Below are 25,819 nucleotides of genomic sequence, written 5' to 3'. Positions count from 1 at the left end.
GCCCGGAGGTTGCCCGGAACCACTGAAAACGTTGTCGGAGGGAACACTCAGGTGCTACTCGAGTGAAAAATCTTCATAGCAAGAGGCGTTTCCAATCTCCATAATGGACAAACCAAATGCTGGTGACCAACTGTAGACATGAAAACCGGAAGAAATTGCCGATGCAGGGAATGCATTCGCTCTCTCAGACCCGTAATGAACGATTCCCTTGGCTAAAACCCTGGAGCCAACATTCGATATTAATTCAGCACAGCAGAAAAGCGAAGACCCAGTACAGAGCCTACCTAAATGTTACGACTGGTTTTCATCTTCATCAAGTGTTCAACAAAAAACATTCTCGAGGATTTGAATCATCACCGACGAATATGCCTTACCAACTCGCCAAAGCCCCCTCGGATATCGGCGTGAGAAGATGAAGTCGTCCGGACACAACAGGACGAAATGGTTTGTGATGACCTTATTAGGCCCTCAAGGGCCTCTGGCAGTCACTGGCTGTCCTCGTCAGGGTGAAGGACGAAATGGTTTGTGATGACCTTATTAGGCCTTCAAGGGCCTCTGGGAGTCACTGGTTGTCCTCGTCAGGGTGAAGGACGAAATGGTTTGTGATGACCTTATTAGGTCTTCAAGGGCCTCTGGGAGTCACTGGTTGTCCTCGTCTGAGTGAAGGACGAAATGGTTTGTGATGACCTTATTAGGCCTTCAAGGGCCTCTGGGAGTCACTGGTTGTCCTCGTCAGGGTGAAGGACGAAATGGTTTGTGATGACCTTATTAGACCTTCAAGGGCCTCTGGGAGTCACTGGTTGTCCTCGTCAGGGTGAAAGACGAAATGGTTTGTGATGACCTTATTAGGCCTTCAAGGGCCTCTGGGAGTCACTGGTTGTCCTCGTCAGGGTGAAGGACGAAATGGTTTGTGATGACCTTATTAGGCCTTCAAGGGCCTCTGGGAGTCACTGGTTGTCCTCGTCAGGGTGAAGGACTGTACGTTTCGATTGTGCGTCGATTACCAAGGACTTAACTGCGTAACGAAGATAGACATCTGTTCTATACCACAAATATACTACAGCCTTAAGCGATTAAGTGTAATGCCAATTTGACTTTGTTCTGTACGAGCAACATTCCAGCGTGAATACAGTACTGGGAGGTTTATAGTGGCAGATATGTCTCGTATACTTAGATGACGTCGTTGTGTTCGCTTCACACCTTGAAGCGAAGACAGGGAAGCCGCACTTCGCTTACAAAAAGCTGCTTTTTCTAGTCCACATTGTGTGTAAAGGTGGAGTACACACATGCCCACAGAGAACAGCTGGTATCACACAGTTTTCGCGATCGGCTGACGTAAACGCTGTGCGCAGATTTCTAGGGTTGTGCGCGTATTATCCGCAATCTGAGTTGAGTTGAAGAGCTTATAGCACATCTATCCCTTGACGCAGCCAACGATGTCTGACGTGCCATTCAGAAGGGAAGCTCCGCAACTTGCAGCGTTCAAAGATCTTGAATTTTGCCTACAGTCCCACTTCTGCTTGTTCCCACCTCTGCGCGCCTGGGCGCCGGTCTCTGCAGACGGAAGTCTGAGTAGCACGCCAGCCACAGTCTGCCGTCCACGTCTACTCCCGTGCTGTGATTCTCCCACATGATAATATGTATAATCTTTGTCATTACTAACTTGTTATACACTTTTCTTATGAACCAGCACTGCACTGGCAGGAGCTTCTCTGCTAAGATAATACCTGCTCACACGGACATCCTCACATCCCAGTTCCAAGCACTTGCAGAGACCCATTAATAATGCCCTTTTGATGCGTTGCTTTGAGAACATTAAGATATAGAAAGAAATACGGAAGTGATGCGTAGGGAGCGCGATGCAGTGTGTGTAACGTTGGCATCATATTTGGCAATCACCAAATTGTCAAGCCTTCCCCTGCGATGTTAAGCTGTGGGGAAAAAAACACCTCAAGCAGTGGCAATACCTGAACGGAAAGAATAGATATATGCGTTGGTCTCTACCGTCAGATTTACATTTGCACATACGACTTATGTCATTTCCTCGTTGAGAAATTCGTGCAGCTGCGAAAATAAAGCGAGCGGACATTGGACATTTTTGTGCACAAAGTGGACGCACCTATTGTCTGACACGCCCATATATAAAACTAAATTTTGTACAAGATTTCCTTAAAATCAGTCTTGCTAGTGCATCCCAAACATCCCTAGTTAATAGCACTATTTTTAAAGAACTGTACTGTTACTATATTGCACATCTCAAAAACATGGCAATTTGAATTGCACCTACAGCTCCTACACATAAGGGTAATGAGATCACGTTACCCTCTAAAGTACTGTGCATTGATTTCAGCTGACGAGGCCTTTTGCAGAAGTTATGAGGCGCAACGTAGAAACAGCGTATGCTTACTGTGAAGAACAGTCAACCTTTTCGGTGTTATGAGAAGGTCACGCCTCTTCAGAAGTCACTTGGCATTCATCTGCTACGTCCAAGTGTTTCTGTCTGCTTCTATGCTCTATTCGGTCATTGCGGCTCTACAGAAAAAATTACCTTCAGTAAAGCTGCCGGATTGGTTTCCGTGTTCGTAGTAGAATCTGTCCCCAAATTTCAGTCTGTGGAAAACGTCACTGATGAGGCAGGCGAAGGTCTTTCCCATCTCGGCGTTTTCAATGGGCTTCTCAGAAAGGCCACCCGTGTACAAGTCGATGTCGTTGACGTTTCTGCGTGAAGTGTGTTGTGAATAAATGAAGGGAGCATTGTGTACTAGTTATGTTCTCTAGTATAGTGCCTTTAAACTTCGGAGCATGCGTTTAAGACTTTTCCTGCACATTAATTTTTTTTTGATCACTGATCGCGCAAGTAATTCTTAAACCTTATGAAACGCCAGAAAAAATATAGATTGTTTTTGTGTGTGCTTCAAGTTTACTGCGGTGCTTTACGTTGTATGTTCTGGGTAACTATGCATGCATGTTTTTGTATCCAGAGATAGGCTTCAGAAACTTGAAGTGTAATACAAAGGGAACATGGTGCGAATATACAACAGTACAGAATATAATTATTCTCGACTTGCATTCCACTTTCATAGAAAATGTAACGATGTAACCAATATTATAGTTTGGATTTTGCTACTTTATCTTTATGACAGTTTATAAGTGGACTAGCTGGTGAGTAGTAAACGTTGTTTAAAACAGCGGGCCAAACTTTGCGTCGTCTCAATGCGCTGTTTTTTTTTTGTAGGATTTACTGATTTATTTGCACGCACCGTGGGTGTGCTCACCTTTAGATCTAAATGTGCGCGGGAGGCACAAATATTCCCATGAAAAATATTTTACATCTGCCAAGACAAAATTGCGTTGCCACATACCCGTACACCTTCCGAAGAAGTTCTGTGACGTTGTCCACCAGGAATTCTTTCAAATCTTCAAACTTGTTCACAGTTTTATTGTGGCAATGCTTGATGTAGTCGGTGTACGGTGGAAGGCCGTGGTCTCTTCCACGCTGGATGTCTGTAGCGAAGAGGTCGGAACCGTACTCTAGGTAGGGCTGACGGAACAAGTGGTTCCTCAAGGCTTCGTCCCCGTGCCTAAAAACAAAAAAAATATTGTAAAGAGATGGTGTCTTTTTTAGAAACTGTGAAGTACACAACGTTTCCTGCTTTTGGTGACTTCCTTCGAGCACGAATCATGTTCTTCGCAAACGTTTACTTCCGCTGTGCAAAACAAGCATTTACGAAAATTCCATACATAGAGATATATGGAATTGGCATATATGGATATGTATTCATATGCTCGTATATAATAATAATAATAATAATAATAATAATAATAATAATAATAATAATAATAATAATAATAATAATAATAATAATAATAATAATAATAATAATTGGTTTTCGCGGAAAACAAATGGCGCAGCATGTCTCCTATATCGTTGGACACCTGAACCGCGCCGTAAGGGAAGGGATAAAGGAGGGTGTGAAAGAAGAAAGGAAGAGAGAGGTGCCGTAGTGGAGGGCTCCGGAATAATTTCGATCACCTGGGGATCTTTAACGTGCACTGACATCGCACAGCACAAAGGCGCCTTAGCGTTTTGAATCCATCAAAACGCAGCCACCGTGGTCGGGTTCGAACTCGGGAACCCGTATATTTTCTTTTTTTAATTGGTTTTTGGGGAAAGGAAATGGCGCAGTATCTGTCTCATATATCTTTGGACACCTGAACCGCGCTGTAAGGGAAGGGATAAAGGAGGGAGTGAAAGAAGAAAGGAAGATGAGGTGCCGTAGTGGGAAGCTCCGGAATAATTTCGACCACGTGGGGATCTTTAACATGCACTGACATCGCACAGCACACGGGCGCCTCAGCGTTTTTCCTCCACCGTATACATGCCCAATTTCATATTTTCCCATATATGCCATTTTACTTCATCTGAACTTTTCTGTGCACCTCTGCCTTTTCTGGCTAAAGCGGACTAAGGTAAGAACGTTGAGAGATGCTGGAACTCGTGTACCTTCAACGCGGAATTAAATCCCTGAACGCGAAATAGCGTTGTTCCCGGGTTCGAACCCGACCGCGGCGGCTGCGTTTTTATGGAGGAAAAACGCTAAGGCGCCCGTGTGCTGTGCGATGTCAGCGCACGTTAAAGATCCCCAGGTGGTCGAAATTATTCCGGAGCCCTCCACTACGGGACCTCTCTCTTCCTTTCTTCTTTCACTCCCTCCTTTATCCCTTCCCTTACGGCGCGGTTTCAGGTGTCCAACGATATATTAGACAGATACTGCGCCATTTCCTTTCCCCCAAAACTAATTATTATTATTATTATTATTATTATTATTATTATTATCGCCTCAGTGAAAACGAAGACATCCTAAGTTCATAGAGGCATGTTAAAAATATGCGCTATGTACAAGTGTAGCGATATGGTCTTGCTGCTCATCATTCATGCTTAAGGCCGGGATCCGCGCTGGCTGCGGCCACAGCCCGTTTTTTGACACTTGTGATCGCTGTGGCCTTGTTCTCGCTCTAGAAAAAGTTTTAGCTGAATGAAGATAGCAGTGCACGTACTTTGAAAGGCGTGCGTTGTAAATACCAAATAATGTTAGTACGTATGCAGTGAGCCAAAAACGAAGAATATAAACTGCTATTTTTGGTCGACTTGCGCAACTTTGCAAAGTTTTTTGAGTGAAAAAGATACTGTTCAAAGCTCCTTCTGTCTCATTTAGAAGAGACGGAAGAATTCGTGATCTCAGGAGAGGTTCGTAGCTTCCGTGGCTAGTTATTTAGAATCGGCGCTCTAAAAAAAGACCGAAAGTGATAAAAAAGACGTAAATTAGCTGTCCTTTGGACAGTTTCATCCAGCGTTCACTGCGCGTGTGAACACTGCTCTCTCATCCGGCACTCTCAAAATATTTCCGGAGACGCGTTAGCTTTCTGGCGTTACCGTATCCGTGCGATCGCTCAGTACATGTTATGAGCTAAGGATGCAGTTTATTCGGTATAAGAGACATTTTGTGATATCTACTGAGTTCTGCAGTGCCCAGCGGTACGATGGATCAGCGAATGTCTTGTCTATGTTTGCTCCTCTACGGCGATTTCACTTCTGTGCTCGTACGCTGTTCCTCCCTCGGAGATGCACCCGGTGACGTACACGACAAATGTGAAGTGTTCAAGAATAGGTACATGCTGTGTCGTGCCAGGATGTAGCCTTCATTCGGGAACAAAGCTTATTCCGAAAGCACGAATATTTGGTTCCCCACCGACGCCGATAGAAGAAACGTAAGAGTCAGCCTTGCGCTGGGTGTAATGGCTGTCCACCGTGGATTGTGAATTAGCCATAAAGAATTATCGGACAATATTAAATTCACCAACTCCATCACAAAGCCGACTGGGATGTCATCACGTGCTTAATATTCTCACTCAGATGATATCGTTCGTCAACATGGTTTCCGAGACTCGGAGGAACCGACATTGGCTTCACTATATTCTGTTTCACAGGGTGCAATACTGTCAAAGCTAGCGCACTTCTTCGCATTGTCTACTCTCGCGCCTGAAGTGTAGTTCGTCAACGTCCGAAAATGCAGACGAGCCTCTTTCGTTGTGACAAAGCTCAAGTACCGGGACTTGGAACGTCCTGCACTTCGTTTTAGCCTACCTCTTGCCATGCTTTCGCCCTGCCCGTCATCGAGACCTAGCGAACCAAGAGTGATATGCGGCGGAGTGATACACGGCTCACGCGCCTATTCGCTCTGTCTCCGTCCGCGCCCCAAAAGTAGTTCACCATCAGTGAATTGTAATCAGAGGGGTCAGTAACTGAACACCTGAATGCCTTGTCCATAATTTGCAATGCCGAGCATGCTGTTTATACCGCTCGGTGTTTCCGAAAAATCCTTCAGCAAGGCTTAGAGAAATACGCGTCATTCGCGGCGGAGTGGGGCGTTTTTGCAGGTGTACTGCACGCGTAGTTTCCATAACTTTGCACACGAAGTGTGAAAATGATCAGAGCTATAAAGGCCGCATGCAGCACAGGCAGCGTATGAGGAGGTGCATTGCTGTGGAAGAAGCAATTACCACCCGTGCACGCGCAGTGATTACCCCTAAAGCTCCTGTCATCCTTAACAATGCACCACGCTTCTTAAGTCTTCGTGGCCGTCTGACTGGTCGCCACAGTAGCCGCGACAAAGACCACGTCATCGCTACGCTTTCCGCTCTCATCGACATGAGATCTTTTATGTTCTCACTTAAGAAGGCGTGCAATAGTATATGCTGCGTTCCTCATGTGAATACCGGGCAGTAAGTTTCGCCATTCCGATGTAGGGGGCTCCTCCCCAAACCTCTGTAATATTGGCAATAAATGTTTCCACCACCGCCAAACGGCATCGTGTAGTGGATAGAGATTCTGTTCGCACCAGAACATCTTTTTATTTCGATAGTGCCGCCGCGGTGGCTGCGTGGTTATTGCGTTCGGCTATCGGCCCGAAAGACGCGGGTTCGATCCCGGCCGCGGTGGTCGAATTTAGATGGAGGCGAAATCCTAGAGGCCCGTGTGCTGTGCGATGTCGGTGCACTTTATAAAGAACCCCAGGGGGTCGAAATTTCCGGAGCCATTCACTACGGCGTCCCTCATAGCCTGAGTCGCTTTGGGCCGTTAAACCCATACAAACCAAACCGTATTTCGATAGCGGGCTAGCGTGTAGCGCTTCTTGAAGCTCTGACTTGACACCTTAATGTACTTAAGTACTGCAGCAGTCCGTAAATGATAGAAACGCTAAAACAAAAGAGGGTCTCGCCGATTCGCGGGACCCTTCAAGCTGGGAGAGGATGTGGGAAGTGCTTTTGCCGTTACTTGCACCGGGGAAGCCAATTGGCGCGGTTCTTTAGTTTTTGTATTTGAATGTTCACGGTAACAAAAAAAAAACGTGGTTTGCTTGAGAGCTGTGCTGAAGAGAGCGGAAAGGTTTCAAAACACCTTATTTGAGAACAAAATGTGTTTGGCTCAGAGAAGGAAATGTTTGCCCGAGCAGTGTCAGTACGTAGCACTTGCCTGCCAAACCTCTGAATTGGTTGCTTAAGAGAACCTCTCAGCACGCTGTCATGATGTTCATCAGTGTGGTTGTAAGGCACGAAATAGCCCGTAGAGAGCTCCACAGGCTCCATCCAGTTGCCATCTTTGCCTTCCCTGCAAAAAAAGAAAATAGAAGAAAGTCACGAACTTCGCGACGACACTCAGCGGCAATTGAAGAGGGGGTGATGTCAGGCCTCATCCGTTTGCTCCACAAGAGCTCTGTAAGGCCAATCCTCGTTTATGGCCCCGTTACCTTCATTTTAATTGCATTTAATTGAGTTCACTGTGCTCCTCCGGACTTCGCAGGACTTTCTCGAGGCTCTCCGCATTTATGATCCGCGCAGGCATACAAAAATAGCGGCGCATACCGAAGTCATTATCGCCGATGCGACGGGTGGAGACCGCCTAGCACTAGTGAGTTATAGCATAGCGTGGTCCGCGATCCCCTACCGTGATCCGCTTCCACGGGCACCACTGACACAGTGACACGTGACCACTGCGCACGCGTTCATTGGTCTAGACTCAACAGGCGCGCACGCAGGTGACGGGCACGTGGCGCCATCTGGCGCCCTCAAGGCGTTCTGCGCACGCGCAGTGGTGACCCGTGCAAGCGGGCAGCGATAGCGGATCGCGCGCTATGCTATAAATCTCTATTGTGTGGGCGGGTCCCTCTTAGGCACCAAGGAGGCACGTAAACGCGTACAAGGCGTATCAGTCGACAGGCGGTACTGCTCGATTAGGCCCTGCGTTATCACGCGAGCGGAACCGCTTAGCGCATACCATCCAGTGGAAACATGCAGGCCTGCAGAGAGGTAAACGAAAGTCCCCCTTTTGTTTGCGGGCACTCATGTCCGCGCCACAGAGCCAGCATTCCCTCACATGCATAAATGGTCATTCTCTACATTCATAGATCCCTGGGAGTCCTCACACCGCTCCTGGCGCAGTGGTGCAGCGGTTAAGCGATGCGCCACAGCCCAGCGATGGCAGGTACTGTAATCGCTCGAGGATTGTAAGGCATAGGTTCCTCTTACTGAGCAACCTCAAGGTAACGGAGAGAGGCTTCGAACTATCATCGGCGAAATCTGCGATTGGGGGCTTTAAGTGCTCGCGAACTAAAAAAAAAAGGTGCAGTTGTACCGCCCACGGTGGAAAGCTGAACCGCGTTGCGAGGGCGGGTTTAAAGAAGGTTTAAAAGACATCAAATGAAGAAGAGGTCATCGTATCCGAGGGCTCTGGATGTTAAAGTCACCTATGCGGGATTCTTTGCGCGCTGTGGCACCGCACAACACTTCGGCATATTAGCGTTTATCGTCGCTTGAAATGCGGCCACCGTTGCCGCGATTCGTTCTCGTGACCTTTTGTTCAGCACCTGAACGCCACAGGCATTGAGCCAGCAAGGCGGGCCATCGTTGTAAAGCAGAGATATTCGTTTGTTTTTCTGTCGCCAAGGTTATTCGCCACAATCCCACAAGGATGGGTTTAAGCTCAATTTAGCAGCCACTAAACTTGTCTTAAAAGAAGAAATTACGTAGCTTCTTGACGTTGCCAGAGAGTCCTCAGTTACACCCATTATCTCCCATGTTTGCGGACCTGACCCTATGCCATCCAACCGATGATTTCAATATGACAGAACATAACATTCTTAAAATCACGGCTACTTTAACGAGCCGTGATTTCTGCCCTTAATGGAAAGCGTACCATATAAACATGCGCTGCCTCTATCTATATTCACTGCAGAGGAAACGCAGGCTTTTCGGAGCAGCGAATTAGCGACTCTTTCCGGTCTGTTCATTGCCTCCTGAATCGCCAGGCTGCAGCTGTCACTACCATGATCTTGCGCAAAATCCGGAAAGAGCGAGGACCACATCAAGGAATAACACACTGAAGAAAAGAGTGACGTACTAGATTCCAAGTGTATGGTGAGGACAATATAATCCTGCAGCTTGTCTTACAGCTGAGGAGAAGCCACGAGCTTGAGGCAACGAAATCCACAATTGTGACATCAGTGCTTTTCTCACAACCTCCGAAACAAACAACACAGGCCTAACAGCTGTTCCACCATGTTGTAGCTTCCACTTCGCTGCAGACATTGCACGCGTTGTCTGCATCGAGCCTTCTGCTGATCCTTTAAATACAAGCGAAAAAAAAATTTTTTTTGAAAGCTCTGGTTCACCGCTATTTTCTTTGAATGAATGACAATGTCATTACCTCCAAAAGTTTTTGTCCGCTTGGGAGTGGCCAAAGCGAAACGCAGCGGCCGCGAATTCGTTGGTAACCGTGGCGTCGAGGTCCGGGTCATAAACTGTGTAACCGTCTGCCTTGGGTGTGAGGTTGAACTTTTCCATGTATTCGTTTCCCAGCATCCATGGAAGCCATTCTTTGAAGACTATGTGATGGTAGCGACCTTCGACAATTCTCCTGCGTTCATTAAAAACATTGAACAAGCCACAAAATTGAGTTCATCTCCCATTGACATCCGTTGCATTGACACTGCTTGTGTGTTCGGTACTGAATTTTATAAACGTACAGTATATCATCAACGAAGAGTTGAGCTCCGTATAACCTACTTTAACGAAAAATAGGGGATGTATTACGAAAATACTATTTCACAGAGGTTTAGATAATAGTTGTACGGGTTCACTGTGTCAAAAACAACTCTTATTTAACTACAATGCATATAAAACTGAACTTAAATGATATTGTAAAATCCTGCACATAATGGCTATGCGAAATCTCTTGTCTTGTTCGTCAGCTTCACTCTTCATGGACCATAGATAAAGGCTTCTGTTGTTCACGTTTGAAAAGCAAAATTTTGTTAAAGCACATGGAAGAAGCTGCAGACTTTAATATCATGACGTGGTCTCTGCTTCCATCCATGTGAGCTTTCTCATGGGAGCGGTCGGTGTTCCGAAATACGAGGCGGTACCGAAAAGCACGAGACTTGCCTGGTCGTCTGGAACAACTTCTCATCGTCCCAGTGTGGGTTCAGCTGAGAAAGGTTCTTGGCGATCCTGTTGTGCTCTCTCAGCCAGAGTGTTTGCATGGACAGCAGTGCGATGTGTTGCGTGGCCCGAAGATCACCTGCGGAATGATTTCGTTTGCCAAGCTCGTCGCTGAACAGGACTCTAGTAACAGTCTAGGAATTTTTTTAGAAGAAATTGTAAGGTTTTTCCTTTCTGTCGTAAGATGTTTTTTTTTTAGAAGAAAAGACATGGAGCTGCGTCGGAAGAAAGATACGTATGGAACTCGGAAAGCCTGCAGCAGCCTAAATAGTGGAGCTGGGTGGCACCGAAAACAAAGTGCTGAGTGGTACGCGAGCAAAGTGATTAAGAAATATTCATTTATTGTGGTGATTAAGTCATCTGCCGAGCTCGTGAGAAGGATTTATGTGATTAAATAAATGCATCCTTTTTGCTGTGACTCGCCTTTATTATTTTGTCTTGCATACCTTAATGCTTTCTGTTCTTTCTGGCTTCGTGATTTTGCATGCTTGGCTCACATTCCTAGCAAGTTAAGATTCGAATGCTGTACACGTGCTTACTCTTCTTTTATGGCCGGTATTCTGATTCCGAGGGAGTCCAGGATATACCGGCCAGTGGAGATTTGTGGAAGCCTTATGTATTGGGCCTGTCGATGGGTCTCCACGAGTTCCCCGATCGTGTTGTGGAGGCCCAGGCCTAGTAATCTGTCTGTGGGGGGGTTGAGGGGAAGATGAAGTACGACTTTGATTGCCTTGCGGATCAAGGCATCCAAAGTATTTATGTCGTGTTTGGATAGTTCTAGGTATGGGGTAGTGTAGAGCACACGGCTGAGGACAAAGGCATGAATGAGGCGACAGAGGTCGCGCTCCTTCATGCCTATATCATCAAGCCACTGCCAAAAAATATGCACCCCTCCCACCATGAGCAGCGCCGCAGAGCCCGTGCGAAGGCACTCCACCGAGTGTACGGCTCCGAGCCGGACACCGTATGGGCGGACGCCGCCTGCACGGGTGACGAAGCAACCGCAGCCGTGGTGGACTGCTCTTAATCCGCCCTCCTCACACTACCTCTCCCCCCTGACACCACCCCAGAGGCTGCAAAGGAAGCCGCCATCGCAATTGCCATCACCCGCACGGAAGCCCAGTACATTTTACCAGACTCTAAAACTGCAATTCTAAATTTTGCGCGAGGCCGAGTCCACGTCCCTGCTTTTGGCATACTGGGCTCGCCCGATGCACCCCCACCCCGCCATATACAGCTTATATGGGTGCCTGTGCACTCCGAGAATCCCGGAAACGAGGCCGCCAACCTTTTAGCCCGAGGTTCTTTAAACCGGGTTCAGGTGGCCTCGGATCGGGGATTCGCGAGGGAGCGAATGCACTCGTTCAGCGAGATGACGCAGGCCGACAGAGCCTCGCGCCAGCTCTACCCCCCGCCCCACTCCTCCCTAGATAACAAACACGCAACACTCTGGCGCAAACTACAGACACACACACTCCCCTCACCCCTGACCCTAGCCCACTATCACCCCTCCTTCCCCACTCCTGCCTGCACCTTGTGCCCAGAACCATTCGCCTCTTCCCTCCACATTCTCTCCCTCTGCCCGGCGGACCCTCCCCCGCGCGGCCTAGAGTACCTCAAGACCTGGGAGACCTTGCTGCGCTCGGAGGACCCGGCCGTGCAGACAATTGCCACCGGCCGGGCTGCCAGTGTTATGGACCTTAGGGACATAAACACTTGAGTGCAGTGGGGTCGTGCGGAGACCCAGGGGCGTTCCCCGACTTCCTCTCCAACAATAAATTTTCTCTCTCTCTCTCTTCTTTTATGGATTCAACACGCGTGCAGCCTACATATATGTATTATTGGGTAAATAGTGCATTTGTGTATGTTACCTGTCCCCCTATGCTCCTTGACTCTCCCCTCACCTCTTTCATTTCATTTCTCCATTCTGCCTGCTGTCCTTTATTTCCGCTGACCCAGCTCAGGTGCCTCCGTAGTGATGGCAGATGCCGGGTCCAGCAGAAATCTTTTCCTTCCTTTTGATTTTTATATTTATATTTATTTTTGAATAAACACTGCTACTACTACTACTACTCGCCCGTCGTTTCCTGTAACAAAAGATAAACCTGTATTTTGTATTTCTCATCTGTTAACCGTCCTGTGGTTTGTGGTTCGAGGCACAGACCACAGCACGAATTTGTCTACAGCTGTGACTAATATAAAACAACCGTGTAGATTTCTTTTGTAGCGGTACTGCAGTATTTGGTAGATGCTAATTCTGAATTGGTCTCTTAACTGCATTATGCTGCATATTTGGGCCTGGCCTCGAAATAAATTGGACTAGCAGACAAACTGTGCGCGGCATTTCCACCTGCGGCTGCCAAGTTGCGAAGAGCTCAAAAGGCAGCACTTAAATTGCACAAACGGGAACGCAGAGTTAGAGACATGTATTTTTTCCTTGGTAGTTAGAAAAAACGTTTCCGAAGAAAAATGCCTCTCGTCTACTATGTCATTCACGGGCAGTTAGGAGATCATGTAGTAACTCGCTTTTATTCCTCCTAATCAACAAAAATTAGACTAAACAAAGGTTAATGGGACGTGTCTGATTCCCATAGCGAACGCTAGGAGAAGAGCACTTTTTGGCTAGCCGACTTTTTTTCTTTGAACATTATGGCCCGTTATTTGACAAGCTGTAACTGGGGCCTCTAACAAGCAACAACTGTTCCTTATATATCGAAGTAATAAAAATATTTCCTGGCTCTATCTGCCAGTGACTGTCAAGATTATCTTTCATTGACAGATTATGATACTATTGAACGCCTTAAGCCGCATTTCCTGCGGAGGAGCTGAACTGATTACTACTGTGATGACCCCCATAATGCGCAGGTCCACACGGGACGGAGAGGCAAAGAGACACCGTATGGCTCAGTTTAAACAAACAGGTATATTCAATAATTACACATGATTAAGGTTATACATCAGAGGCTGGGGCGTCCGAGCTTACGTGCCGACGACTTCATGGGGGCGATGGAGTGGCTCCGGAGTTGGGCTCGAGCGGTTGCTGGCAGAAGCTGCACGCTGACGGGCTTCGGCGCTGAAGGCCCTCTTGGCGAACGATGTCGTCCTGAGCGTGCTTGCAGTAGAATTTCAATAGTCGTCCGTTTCTTCGAGGATGGTTCACAAACCCTTCCTCTAGTGTCGTTCGGCTTGGAAGATGAACAGGAGGCGAGCTTGTAGATGATGACAGCAGAGCATAATTTTACAACAGAACAAACTCTGCACTACTTTACTCATCGACCGGGCAGGTTAGTGCCTAAGTAGCATCACATTACATGCTAAGCATGGAGCCCCAGCTCAGACTGGACTGCATCCGTTTACATGTGCTTTTAAGCACTTGATTAACAAAGGACTAAGGGCGGTCATTTCCAGTGGCCCGCCCAAAGCATCAATTCTCCAATCCAAAATAACATGCGAGATGGGGACCACCCCTTTGGGTAGGGCTTAGCCTCGAACCCAGAGTCTGTTAACAATACAAACTAAATAAACAACAAAAACGCCACCACTCTCTCTCAAGTGAGAGTATACACAGGCTCTCTCTTCGGAGCCAATTCACTAGCGCCTGTCTTTCCACATTCTTGGCGAGTACTGCCTGTCCGCCATGACAGGTGTCCGTCGCGGCCCTTCTGGGAAGCTGTGGGTGCCTTCCCGGCGACAGCCCACGACAAAGGGGGGGGGGGGGGAGGGAAAGAATGTCGTCTTCGCGGTATCGCATAGCGTCGGCTGTGGTACGGCGCGCTCTGGCCCGCTGACAGCTCCATTGTCCTGGAATGTAACCGGAAATTGGGGAGGATAAAGCCTGTTTCCCCGGGGCGGCGGCGGGTCCGGTTTTTCTGGTCGTCACTCAAAGAGCATGGCTGGGTAATTGATGATGCCGCTGTCACGGGTCTCCGTCTACGCCGCGCCGTCGAACGTGGATCCTCGTAGCACACACGGAATGTCACACTCGCTCACCCTCCAGAAGAATGTTCTCCGAACATTTGAGTCCACGCAGCTCCCCTTGTCTTTCTGAATCGCCTCGCACAGTGCGTCCGACAAAACACTTTTCGCTGCACTCAACACCACTGCACCACACCATATGCCTCCGCTGTCAATACTGGCGTCTCCAGGGGCAGCACTGATCTTCTTTTACAGATAAACATGAAACTCAGCACCCAAGCCTCTCCTTTCTAGTCCAAACTGGACGAAATAAATTTACCACAGTTACAAAGGAGCTCCCACTTCTAGCACGATCACGGCACAGACAAAAATATAGATAACGAAAGGAAGTAGGGCAGGTTCTGCATGCGCTCCGCATGCTCTCCTGTGAAGGTGTTACTTAATGACAAAAAGGTTTAACTACCAACTCCGATAACTTAACACATAAGCACATAGCAATGTTATGAGCTGCGGCATTACACAATTCTAACCAGTTCACAACTCCGCTCTGTTTACGCCATTAGTCTGACTTAGCTTTCCGATTTCGCAGCGGATATCGGCCTTCATGAGTCATACTAAGTAAGTCTGTGCCCCTTTGTCTGCTTTGGGACTCGCGAGGGCTCGTGGCAGGAGCCTCTCCTGGCGTTATCTGCGCGGCAACCTCGCGCGCTTCTTCTTCTAGCAATGCATGAAGTAAATCCGGTGGCATTCCGGCCGTCACCTCGGGCGCCTGCCGAACAAATGCAGGAGAGGGCGTTTCTTGCGAACTATCTGCGCGCTCCGCTTCACTTCTGTCCCCATCAAAATCCGCGCTTTCCCTTTCCTCATTTCGTGAATACTGAACCGGTGTCGACTTGAGGCGATTTGCGTGTATCCTTATCAAACGCCGGTTCACGTCTCGGACTCTGAAGTTTACCGGAGAAAGCTTCTCGACAACCTCGCACGGTCCTCTCCACTTCGTCTGGAACTTACGAGCTAGCCCAATCTGCCTTTGGCAGTTTTCAATGTACACGCTGTCCCCCACATCAAACGGCGCGTCTCTAGCACTGCGATCGTGCACCTCCTTCCTGCGCTTCGCCGCTTTCTTTAAGGACTCCTTTGCGATGTCCCTCGCCACTTGCAAGCGCGATTCTAGCTCAACCTTATAGTCGTCCAGTGAAGCGTATGGGACACGACGGGGGCCCTCTGACACTTCACTAGGCTGGTCCGGGTCTCGGCCGTAGAGAAGAAAGAATGGCGATTCGCCCGTGCTCTCGTGTGCTGCGGAATTGTAGGCAAACATTGCATACGGGAGCCACAAGTCCCAGTCCGGCTGGTCGCGCGAAACAAAATGCGACAGGAACCCGGCCACGGTTTGGTTCAGTCGCTCCACCGCGCCGTTGCAAGCCGGATGGTACGGTGTTGTCTGCTTCTTAGCGATCTTAAGCAGCTCGCAAACTCTCCTCATTAGCTGCGACACGAAGTTCGTTCCCCGATCTGTCAAGAGTTGCCTCGGGGGTCCATGTCGGAGCACGATCTGTTCGACAAATGCTCTTGCAACCGTGTCTGCCTTCTGATCTGGGAGTGCTACCGCTTCCGCGTATTTTGAAAGGTGGTCGACAAATACTAAAATGTACTTGTTTCCGGAAGTGGTCGTGGGCAATGGGCCCATTATGTCCATACCTGTCCGCTCGAAGGGAGCCGAAACCTCAGGGAACGGCTGAATTGGAGCTGGTCTTCGTCCCTTGGGTGTTTTTCTTTCGAGACAGGAATGACACTTCGCACAGTAGTCTCTAACATCCTGTCGCATGCCACTCCAAAAGTACAAACGCTCCACACGCCTGCGTGTCTTCGCTACGCCAAAATGACCGGCGCATGGCGCATCGTGAAACGCGCGAAGAACCCTTTCTGTCCACGACCGAGGTATGACGACTCTCTCCCAAGCGGTTTTCTCTGGTCTCCCTTTCCTGGTTGGCCTCGTGCGCCGACACAGGGTGCCGTCTTTGTCAATGAAATAACCTAGCTGTTCGGGATGAGACGGTGCGCCCTCTAAGCTTTCGATTATTCGCTTCAGGTCAGGATCTTTGCACTGCTCTGTGCGTAATTCGGCGGGGTCGACTACGGGGACAAACTCATCTATAGCTGCCACGGCAGCTGTGCGGCTGAGTGCATCAGCATTCAGATGTGTCTTTCCTGACTTGTGCTCAACTTCAAAGCAGTATTCCTGCAGGTGTAGATTCCATCTAGCGAGTCGCGAGCTAGGGTCCCTGACACTCATCACCCATTTCAGAGGATGGCAGTCTGTGACTAGCTTGAATTTGCGGCCGTAAAGGTAGCATCTGAAGTGCTTTACTGCCCAGACAACGGCGAGGCACTCCCTTTCCGTACCTCCGTACTTTTGCTCTGTGGGGCTCAGCTGTCAGCTAGCAAAAGCAACGGGATGTTCTTTGCCCTCGATAACCTGAGATAGCACGGCACCAACTGCGAACTTTGACGCATCTGTGGCCATAACGAAGGGCAAACTAAAATCCGGGTGGCGCAACAGCGGTGCACTCATTAGCTTCCTTTTCAGGGCCCCAAAAGCATTCTCCGCGTTTTCGTCCCAGCGAAAGGCGACATTTTTGGCTGTTAAGGCGGTGAGCGGCTTAGCGAGCTTGGCGAACTCCTCTATGTGCCTTCGGTAGTAACCGATCAGGCCGAGAAACTGCCGGACCTGGCGGACGCTAGTCGGGGATGGAAAATCCGAGACACACCTTAGTTTCTCAGGGTCCGGTCGCACGCCGTCAGCTGAAACCACGTGCCCGAGGTATTTCACCTCGTTTTTGAGGAATTGGCACTTAGAGGGCTTCAGCTTGAGACCCGCTGCTCTTAGTCGCACCAAAACCTGCTCAATATCGCGCAAATGGTTATCAAAACTGTCACTGTATATGATAATGTCATCCATATACACGAAGCACAGCCTCCCCAGAAGACCTGCCAGGATAACATCAGCGGTTCTCTGCCAGACAGCAGGGCTGTTGGCCAGACCCATCGGCATTCTTTTCCATTCATAGTGCCCTGAGGGCGTGTTGAATGCCGTTTTCTCGGCATCTGCCGGATCCATTGCTATCTGCCAGAATCCCGCCGCCATGTCCACTACCGTGAAGTACCTGGCAGAGCCCAGCTGAGAAAGCGTCTCCTGTATATTGGGGATGGGGTATGGATCGATGCGAGTTACGGCATTTAGTTTGCGGTAGTCCACTACCAATCGATACGAGCCATCTGGCTTTTCCACCAATAGTGCTGGTGCTCCCCAGGGTGACTTTGAGTGTTCGACAATGCCGCGATCAATCAGGTCCTGCACCTGCCGCTCCATCTCCTCACGTTGGGAGTAAGGAATCCTGTACGCACGCTGGTAAACGGGCGATGAAGTGCCGGTTTCTATCCTGTGCTTTATAACGCCACAGCAGCCCAAATCCAGGTTGGACGCGGCGAATACCTCCGAGTAGTCGTTCAGCAAACCAGCCAGAGCCTCCCTCTCCCTGGATTTTACGTGAGAAAGATCGAACGACACCTTTGGAGCAGCCGAAGGACTAGCATGCTCTACAGTTGCGAGTACCGTATCGGTGGGCTCACGTTGCTCTATCGCAGATGTGAAGAAAGCCAATGTTTTGTTCTTGGGAAGGCTCAGTGGCTGCTGGCTACAGTTAACCACCCGTAGGGGCACTCTGTGGGCGTCATTAACTGTCACGAGGCACGCGGCTGCCTTCAGGCCATTGCTGAGAGAGTCGACCGGCTCAAGCACTCCCACGGCGCCGCTCTCTACATCTGAAGGCACAAACGCGTACAAAATGTGCTCCGACCAAGGAAGGACGACCGCCTCCTCGACCAGCCGGACGGCAACCCGCGAATATACCTTCTCCAATGATCCCACTGTTTGACGGGTGTCAATATCGGTAATGAGAATCTCAGCCCCTCTCCTGTTCAAAAACGGAACTTTTGATCCGCCCGCATTAACCTCTTCCTCAGAGAATGAGACTACTACCTTCCCTTTTCTCAAAAAATCCTGCCCTAATATACCTGACACTCCGTTTGGCAGAGACACCGTGTCCGGGCATACGTAGCAGGGGTGCTCCAATGCGATTCCGCCGAGAGAGAAGTGTAACCGGTAGAGTCCACTTGTGCCAAGAGGATCCCCCGTTATGCCTACAAATTTGGTTGCCATGCCACCAGACGCTTCCAACACCTCGCGGTCCCCCTTCCTTCGAAGCGTGTTAAAACTGCTCTCCTTAAGCAATGTCACCTTTGACCCCGTATCTATCAACAATTCCATGCAACAACCATTTAACTTGCAACGCACAACAGGGCATGCCTCGTCGGCCACACAAACTACCACCACCTCATCATCTACTGCTCCCTCCCCATGCTCCTCAGGCTGGGGAGGACTAACTAGTTTTTTGACTCGGTATCTGGAGCCCCGCTGTAGGCTTGCTTAGGGCGTGTCTCGCCTGCTTCTCTTTGTGGCTCCCCACGGCGCACGTTTTGGCAGAACCTGGCGATGTGTCCGCGACCCTGGCAAGCGAAGCATACGATTTCTTCAAAATCTCGCATACCGCGCCTGTAGCTTTGTGGCGGTCTCCGGTTTCCAGCGAATGGGTGCTGTTGAGCGCGCGCTTCAACCTGGCGTTCTACCTGCTGAGTTAGCAGCTGTTCCAAGCGATCTAACCGCTCTGTCAAGAGAGCAACCTCAGGGTTGAGCACCGCTCTCTCTATGACGCGTACTCTCGCTGCGGCTGTCGTTAACGCCTCATTTCGTTCCTCATCCAATGCGGCCTCCACGGCTTGGTCGAAATTGCTCGGCTTGCGCGAGAGCACGAACCGGCGCACGGGGTCTTGCAGACCAGCCACGAACAAAGCGGTCATTTCCTCTTTAAGTATATCCTCCGCGTATTTCTTCTTAATCTGGTCTCCTTCCTCCTCCCTGCTTAACGTATCGCGCGCTAAGCGCTGAAGCCGCGACGCAAACGTTCGCACGTCCTCCCCTACCATCTGTCCGGCGTCACGGAACCTCTGTACTCGCACGTGACGTGGTTCAGTGTCAAAATGCTCAAACGCGAGCTTCTTAAATTCCGCAAATGATTTTGTGGATTTTACTTTTTCGTCTCGCCATGCAAAATCATGAGCAGCTCCTGCCATCTTACACCTCGCCATTCCCAGCATTTGAGCATCGGACCATCCCCCCATTTTCCCAATCTCTTCTAGCATGGAAAAGAAATCGCAGATTGGAACCCCTGTCTTATCTCCCGTAAACGTCGGAATGACGCTTCCTAATGCCAGCATGCTTGCTCCGAGCGACGGCTGTGGAGTGGGAGCTCCCTCAGATACAGTCATTTTTTTTTAAGCCCTCCAGTGCCTCAAGCCTCTCAAATGGGGGTAAAAGTCCCACAATCAGTCCCGTGATTCCCTTTTGATTACAATTTTGAAGTCATGAATGTCACAGCATTCAGAGGACATTTGCTTTTGAGACCCCACTTCTGACACCAGTGTGATGACCCCCATAATGCGCAGGTCCACACGGGACGGAGAGGCAAAGAGACACCGTATGGCTCAGTTTAAACAAACAGGTATATTCAATAATTACACATGATTAAGGTTATACATCAGAGGCTGGGGCGTCCGAGCTTACGTGCCGACGGCTTCATGGGGGCGATGGAGTGGCTCCGGAGTTGGGCTCGAGCGGTTGCTGGCAGAAGCTGCACGCCGACGGGCTTCGGCGCTGAAGGCCCTCTTGGCGAACGATGTCGTCCTGAGCGTGCTTGCAGTAGAATTTCAATAGTCGTCCGTTTCTTCGAGGATGGTTCACAAACCCTTCCTCTAGTGTCGTTCGGCTTGGAAGATGAACAGGAGGCGAGCTTGTAGATGATGACAGCAGAGCATAATTTTACAACAGAACAAACTCTGCACTACTTTACTCATCGACCGGGCAGGTTAGTGCCTAAGTAGCATCACATTACATGCTAAGCATGGAGCCCCAGCTCAGACTGGACTGCATCCGTTTACATGTGCTTTTAAGCACTTGATTAACAAAGGACTAAGGGCGGTCATTTCCAGTGGCCCGCCCAAAGCATCAATTCTCCAATCCAAAATAACATGCGAGATGGGGACCACCCCTTTGGGTAGGGCTTAGCCTCGAACCCAGAGTCTGTTAACAATACAAACTAAATAAACAACAAAAACGCCACCACTCTCTCTCAAGTGAGAGTATACACAGGCTCTCTCTTCGGAGCCAATTCACTAGCGCCTGTCTTTCCACATTCTTGGCGAGTACTGCCTGTCCGCCATGACAGGTGTCCGTCGCGGCCCTTCTGGGAAGCTGTGGGTGCCTTCCCGGCGACAGCCCACGACAAAGGGGGGGGGGGGGAGGGAAAGAATGTCGTCTTCGCGGTATCGCATAGCGTCGGCTGTGGTACGGCGCGCTCTGGCCCGCTGACAGCTCCATTGTCCTGGAATGTAACCGGAAATTGGGGAGGATAAAGCCTGTTTCCCCGGGGCGGCGGCGGGTCCGGTTTTTCTGGTCGTCACTCAAAGAGCATGGCTGGGTAATTGATGATGCCGCTGTCACGGGTCTCCGTCTACGCCGCGCCGTCGAACGTGGATCCTCGTAGCACACACGGAATGTCACACTACACTCGCTCACGGGTAGGCCAGCGAGAGAGGGTTTTGCTAGCGCATAACGTGCCTTACATTAGCCTGGTTCCTGAAACGATTTCATTAAGGCGTAAGCCTTACTTGCCCCACTGAACGTGAACCCTAGGTGTGCGTGCGTGTGATAACACTCGATGGCACCCATGAAAGATGGCGTCCTCATTAGCAGTGTGGTAGGCGGCGTTTAAATTCATGATTAAATTAATGTAGGCGGCTACGTAGAGCCATGCAGAAGTAGAATTAGCAACTGCGTGACGTCCGGTTACGCCACGCCCCTACGCTCGGCGACGGCGTTCGCAAAGTGAGCGGGTGGGTTTACGCCTTCTCATACATAAGCAGTCTTAATCGCCTTTGCCGACTTCTTCTATAGGTCACCCCTACGGCCTACATTCATACAGATAAGCAGGAGGTGCATTTATTTGAATTCGACATTTTCTTGCCGTTGGTTAACCTTTACAACGTTTAGAATTAGTGCCCTAGATGTGGCATAACTATTTTTTGTTCAAACACTTTGAAACTTACTGTTAACGTATTGTAAGTGCTGCATTGCTAGCATTAATTTTCCTTTCTACTTTGGGTCCACCATTCGCCCCTTCGGGCGGGCAAGAGGGCTTTGAAAAGAAATGAGGAGAGAAATTTGTTTACAAAGTTTTAATGCTTGCTTCAGTGGAATATAAGACCGTATTTAACTGACTGCATGTGGTTTACTGTATATTGTCTGTATGCTTATATAGCATTCTGGCGAACTTGGCCGCATGCTTTCACACGCCGAACCAATCCGAACAGGATCACGTGAATTGCTCGGGAAGTTACTCAGTATTTGTCTAAAATTCTGAGCAGCGCAGTTGTCTTACGGCAGTATAAAAGACTTTGTTCGTGCGAGACGGTTGTAAAAATATGATTCCTCTCTTTAATTCGTTCATATATTAGCACTATTCACTAACCTGTCCAGGCACATTTTATATTTTCTTCCGGTAGGCTGCAGTTGTCGGCGTAGGGAAAAAGACTATCGGGGGGATACTCTGTGCCTTCCACCTCCTGGCTAATTAGAAGACCTGTACGTAAAAAATAAGGAAAAATGTGTTATGCCATTTCTTAAAAGAAAGCGAGCACGTCTTGAAGAACTTTGCTGCTCAGTGCGCACGCAAAGAAAAAAAATGTGCCTACCTTTTCGAAATTTTCGGAGCGACACCAATTTTTCCCCATTCATTCCGTAAACTTGTGACAGGTCCAGATATGAAGTCCGTGAGTTCACCTGGTCTCTGTATTCTGCGGCAACAGTGAACAGTTGCTCAGTCTATGAACGTACAAAACAGACTTGCAGGCAATAAATCTTTGATAAGGACTCTAAACTATCACTTTTTAGCTGGAAACGTTTCACATTTAGAGAAAAAGCAGACAGGCATAAATTGAAGAAATTAGCAAGGCAAGACGAAGTCCTGCGGTGGATTGACAAAGCGTCTACCAAGAACATCTGCGTACGCAAAATAATAAGGGATAATTTTTGTTAGTTTTTTTTTACCCGCCGCGGTGGCTCAGTGGTTAGGGCGCTCGACTACTGATCCGGAGTTCCCGGGTTCGAACCCGACCGCGGCGGCTGCGTTTTTATGGAGGAAAAACGCTAAGGCGCCCATGTGCTGTGCGATGTCAGTGCAAGTTAAAGATCCCCAGGTGGTCGAAATTATTCCGGAGCCCTCCACTACGGCACCTCATTCTTCCTTTCTTCTTTCACTCCCTCCCTTATCCCTTCCCTTACGGCGCGGTTCAGGTGTCCAACGATATATGAGAAGGATACTGCGCCATTTCCTTTCCCAAAAACCAATATTATGATTATTATAATTTTTGTTAGCAGTTAAGTTGACAACACGTTGACCAGCAGGGTTCCGAAATCGCACCTCGGTTATCTTTACTGGGTCTGCTTTTGACCTCGTAGCTGTTGTCTTTGAGCAAAAAATATTTTTCTCCAAAAATGAAACTCTTAAGGGATCGTTTCCAGATTGCATGGAAAAAAATTTGCCAAAATCTCGTGTTTCTTAATAATAGAAAGCTTTCAAAAATCAATGAGCTTTGTTTATTCTGAAAATTTTACAGAATCCGTTAAATTGCTTCCTAGAGACACAACAGAACCTAGAAAGCAGCTTGCTTTACGATGTGCGACTTACCATGCTCGCATTTATCGCAGTATACGGAACGAAGTATTGGCAATTCTTTGATCGAGTAGTTGGCGTAAAAGGTATCGTTGTCAGGGACTTTGATAAGCACGCACTCTGGCTCCCCTTCCGAGCATAAGTCGAATGGTACTGGACCTTGAAATAGTACATTCGATAAAGCTCATGAGAACCACAAAGTGTTAGTTATGAAGTTCATTTTTTTATTACCTGTTCCCATCTACTTAACACCAGTTTGCGTTGTTATTCGTAACCGTTAGTCAGACTTGGGCTGCAATATGCACAGGGTGACTCACTCGAGAAGTGAACAAGCGAGTATGTGGCCGCGCTCTTCGGAGGGTCAGTGCGTCCGTCCCGGCTGCACATCAAAGCCAAGCGGGGATGTGATGATAAGCACCACCTCCAACTCCTCTCCTTTGCTCGCCCTAAGATCTGATCACGATCTACGATTGCTTTTTACGTGTTCGTAGACGAACTACCCAACGGCAGGGCAAAAAATCTTATCGGAAAAACGACGCTCATATCACATGAGTCTCTGTAAACGTTTCTACTCGTTTCAGTACCTCATCGTTACTACTTATGATAGAGCTATGATACCTTTGGCACGCCTCACAGAGTGCGCGTGAACCGTGGTAGCGTGAGGTAGCCCAATTTGAGGCTCATGCCTTCACCTTGACGTTGGTCACGAGAAACGTATTATGAATAAGAATTCAAATATCATGATATTTTGAGACTTCTGTGTTGTTGGCAATGTGCCAGTGCTCATCAGCTGCTTACAGCAGGCGGATGCTTAAGCTGCAAGACCCGCAGCCACCACAAGGGCGCAGTGATGTCTCTGCTAGAGTTGAGTTAATGTTTTTACTTTCCTTCAGAGTTTTTACTTGTATTCTGGGCTGTTTGCAGCGCTGATGTGCACGGAAAATACCGGAGGTCACCTATCGTGTCAACAAGTGTAATGCCTACTGACGGGAAGCAACCGAGCTTCCCCGCCATAGTGGAAATGCACAAGCAAGGAAGCAACAGCTTTTGATGTTCGGGTTACATGTCAAAGAGGAAGATGTTTTGCGATTTGCTTCCGGAGATTATGAATGATATCACGGAAGGTTGTTTGACTTGAATAAAAAGTAGCGCAAAAAAGACGATCACATGAGAAAACTTACTGAACAAGTTGGCGCGGAAAATCGAGGACAAGTGTACACGAAGACAAGCACTACTCGCAACTGAAGGTTTATTCCAGACATATGCTCGAATAAATAGGAAAACGAACGAGAACAAAACAATGGGCGTCTTAACAATAACGCTTGTCCGCGTTCTTCTGCGCCAACTTGTTCAGAATGCATATCGAACAACTAGCCCTACTTTCTGCTCTCCACAGGAGAAAGGAGGACCGCGGTATCGTCTAGTTGGTCATATTATTTAATCTTTGAACTGCTCCGTAATAAAAACTGCAACATCTGCAACATTCATCCGCTGAACCTCTATCAATTTTCAACACACTACCTTTTATTTAAATAACTATTGCATACCGATATATATTGTTTATCAACTAATAACTAATTAAGAATGATTACTTGATACTCAGTTTCACGCACCGAGTTCAAATTCGATCTCTGACAAAGGAGGACCAAATGCCACAAAAGTTATGTCATGGGTCAGAAACTGTCCGAAGATCATGGCCAGGTGTGTGATGTTGTCGTTCGTGATGTTGTTCTCGTAGTGAATCATACTAGAGATCAGCCTAGGGCTGGGCAACTCGCTGCCGTTGCAAGAAAGCCTCGGCTGCGATATACCTGCGGGAGGAAAATGGTATTTGTTATTTGTAGCAATACTTGCCACAACAACAGAATGCTGGACACTAAAGAAGAGCTTAGCGTTTTTCGCTACGCCACAAATGTAGAAAGAGCCTTACTGGTTGTTTCGCCTGAGACAGTGGGTTGTGTGAAACGAATGCAGTAACATCCGCAGGGCAGAAATGTAACTAGACAAAAGGTTGGCGACCGTGAAAAGAATACATTATTTTTATTAATTATTTTCTCCACAGATATGACCCACGGTCCTCGCAAGCCTGTCCCATTTCACCTTTTACCCTTAGCTACTGTGTCACAGCGCGGCCCGCTGTGTTAATTTTATATATTGATCCGATATTAGCTGGATGCTCTTCTACGAAAGCTTTCCCTTCAGCTCCTCTGCTCACATAGTTACATCATTCTGAAACTGAACGATACGCGCGCAAATCGAACGCGTGAACAGCATTCGAATAAATTCAACAATAGCAAAGTTCGTGTTGCGCCAAAAGTGCTGTCGCGATCTATCCAAACTGCGGTACCTTCTATTTGGTTATTATGATATTTTATCAAGAAAACCCGGCTCACACGACACAAATGTACTAGTTGCATGGATCATCGTGTGAATGCTAACTTGCGTCGTAGTGAAGGAGTGGCCCAAGTAAGGCGCTTTTAAATTCAGTATTCTCTGAT

General features: G+C 48.4%; 1 protein-coding gene across 1 annotated transcript in view; it reads right to left on the bottom strand.

Moving 5' to 3' along the window:
* The window catches only part of LOC144108227 (peroxidase-like), a 31,178-nt gene extending 5,762 nt beyond the window's left edge, over positions 1-25,416 (bottom strand). Inside the window, exons 1-11 of the mRNA XM_077641506.1 lie at positions 25,395-25,416; positions 24,935-25,132; positions 23,337-23,480; positions 22,342-22,443; positions 22,119-22,229; positions 10,501-10,636; positions 9,764-9,973; positions 7,524-7,669; positions 7,155-7,230; positions 3,363-3,581; positions 2,549-2,718 (exon numbers count right to left, since the gene is read on the bottom strand). Of these exons, the coding sequence (XP_077497632.1) occupies positions 2,549-2,718; positions 3,363-3,581; positions 7,155-7,230; positions 7,524-7,669; positions 9,764-9,973; positions 10,501-10,636; positions 22,119-22,229; positions 22,342-22,443; positions 23,337-23,480; positions 24,935-25,132; positions 25,395-25,416 (1,534 nt within the window). The remainder of the gene's footprint in view (positions 1-2,548; positions 2,719-3,362; positions 3,582-7,154; positions 7,231-7,523; positions 7,670-9,763; positions 9,974-10,500; positions 10,637-22,118; positions 22,230-22,341; positions 22,444-23,336; positions 23,481-24,934; positions 25,133-25,394) is intronic.
* Between the last annotated feature and the right edge of the window lie 403 nt (positions 25,417-25,819).

The sequence above is a fragment of the Amblyomma americanum genome, chromosome 10 (genome assembly GCF_052857255.1).
Source record: "Amblyomma americanum isolate KBUSLIRL-KWMA chromosome 10, ASM5285725v1, whole genome shotgun sequence".
NCBI classification, from domain to species: Eukaryota; Metazoa; Arthropoda; class Arachnida; order Ixodida; family Ixodidae; genus Amblyomma; species Amblyomma americanum.
This window is presented reverse-complemented; position numbering and strand designations above follow the sequence as displayed.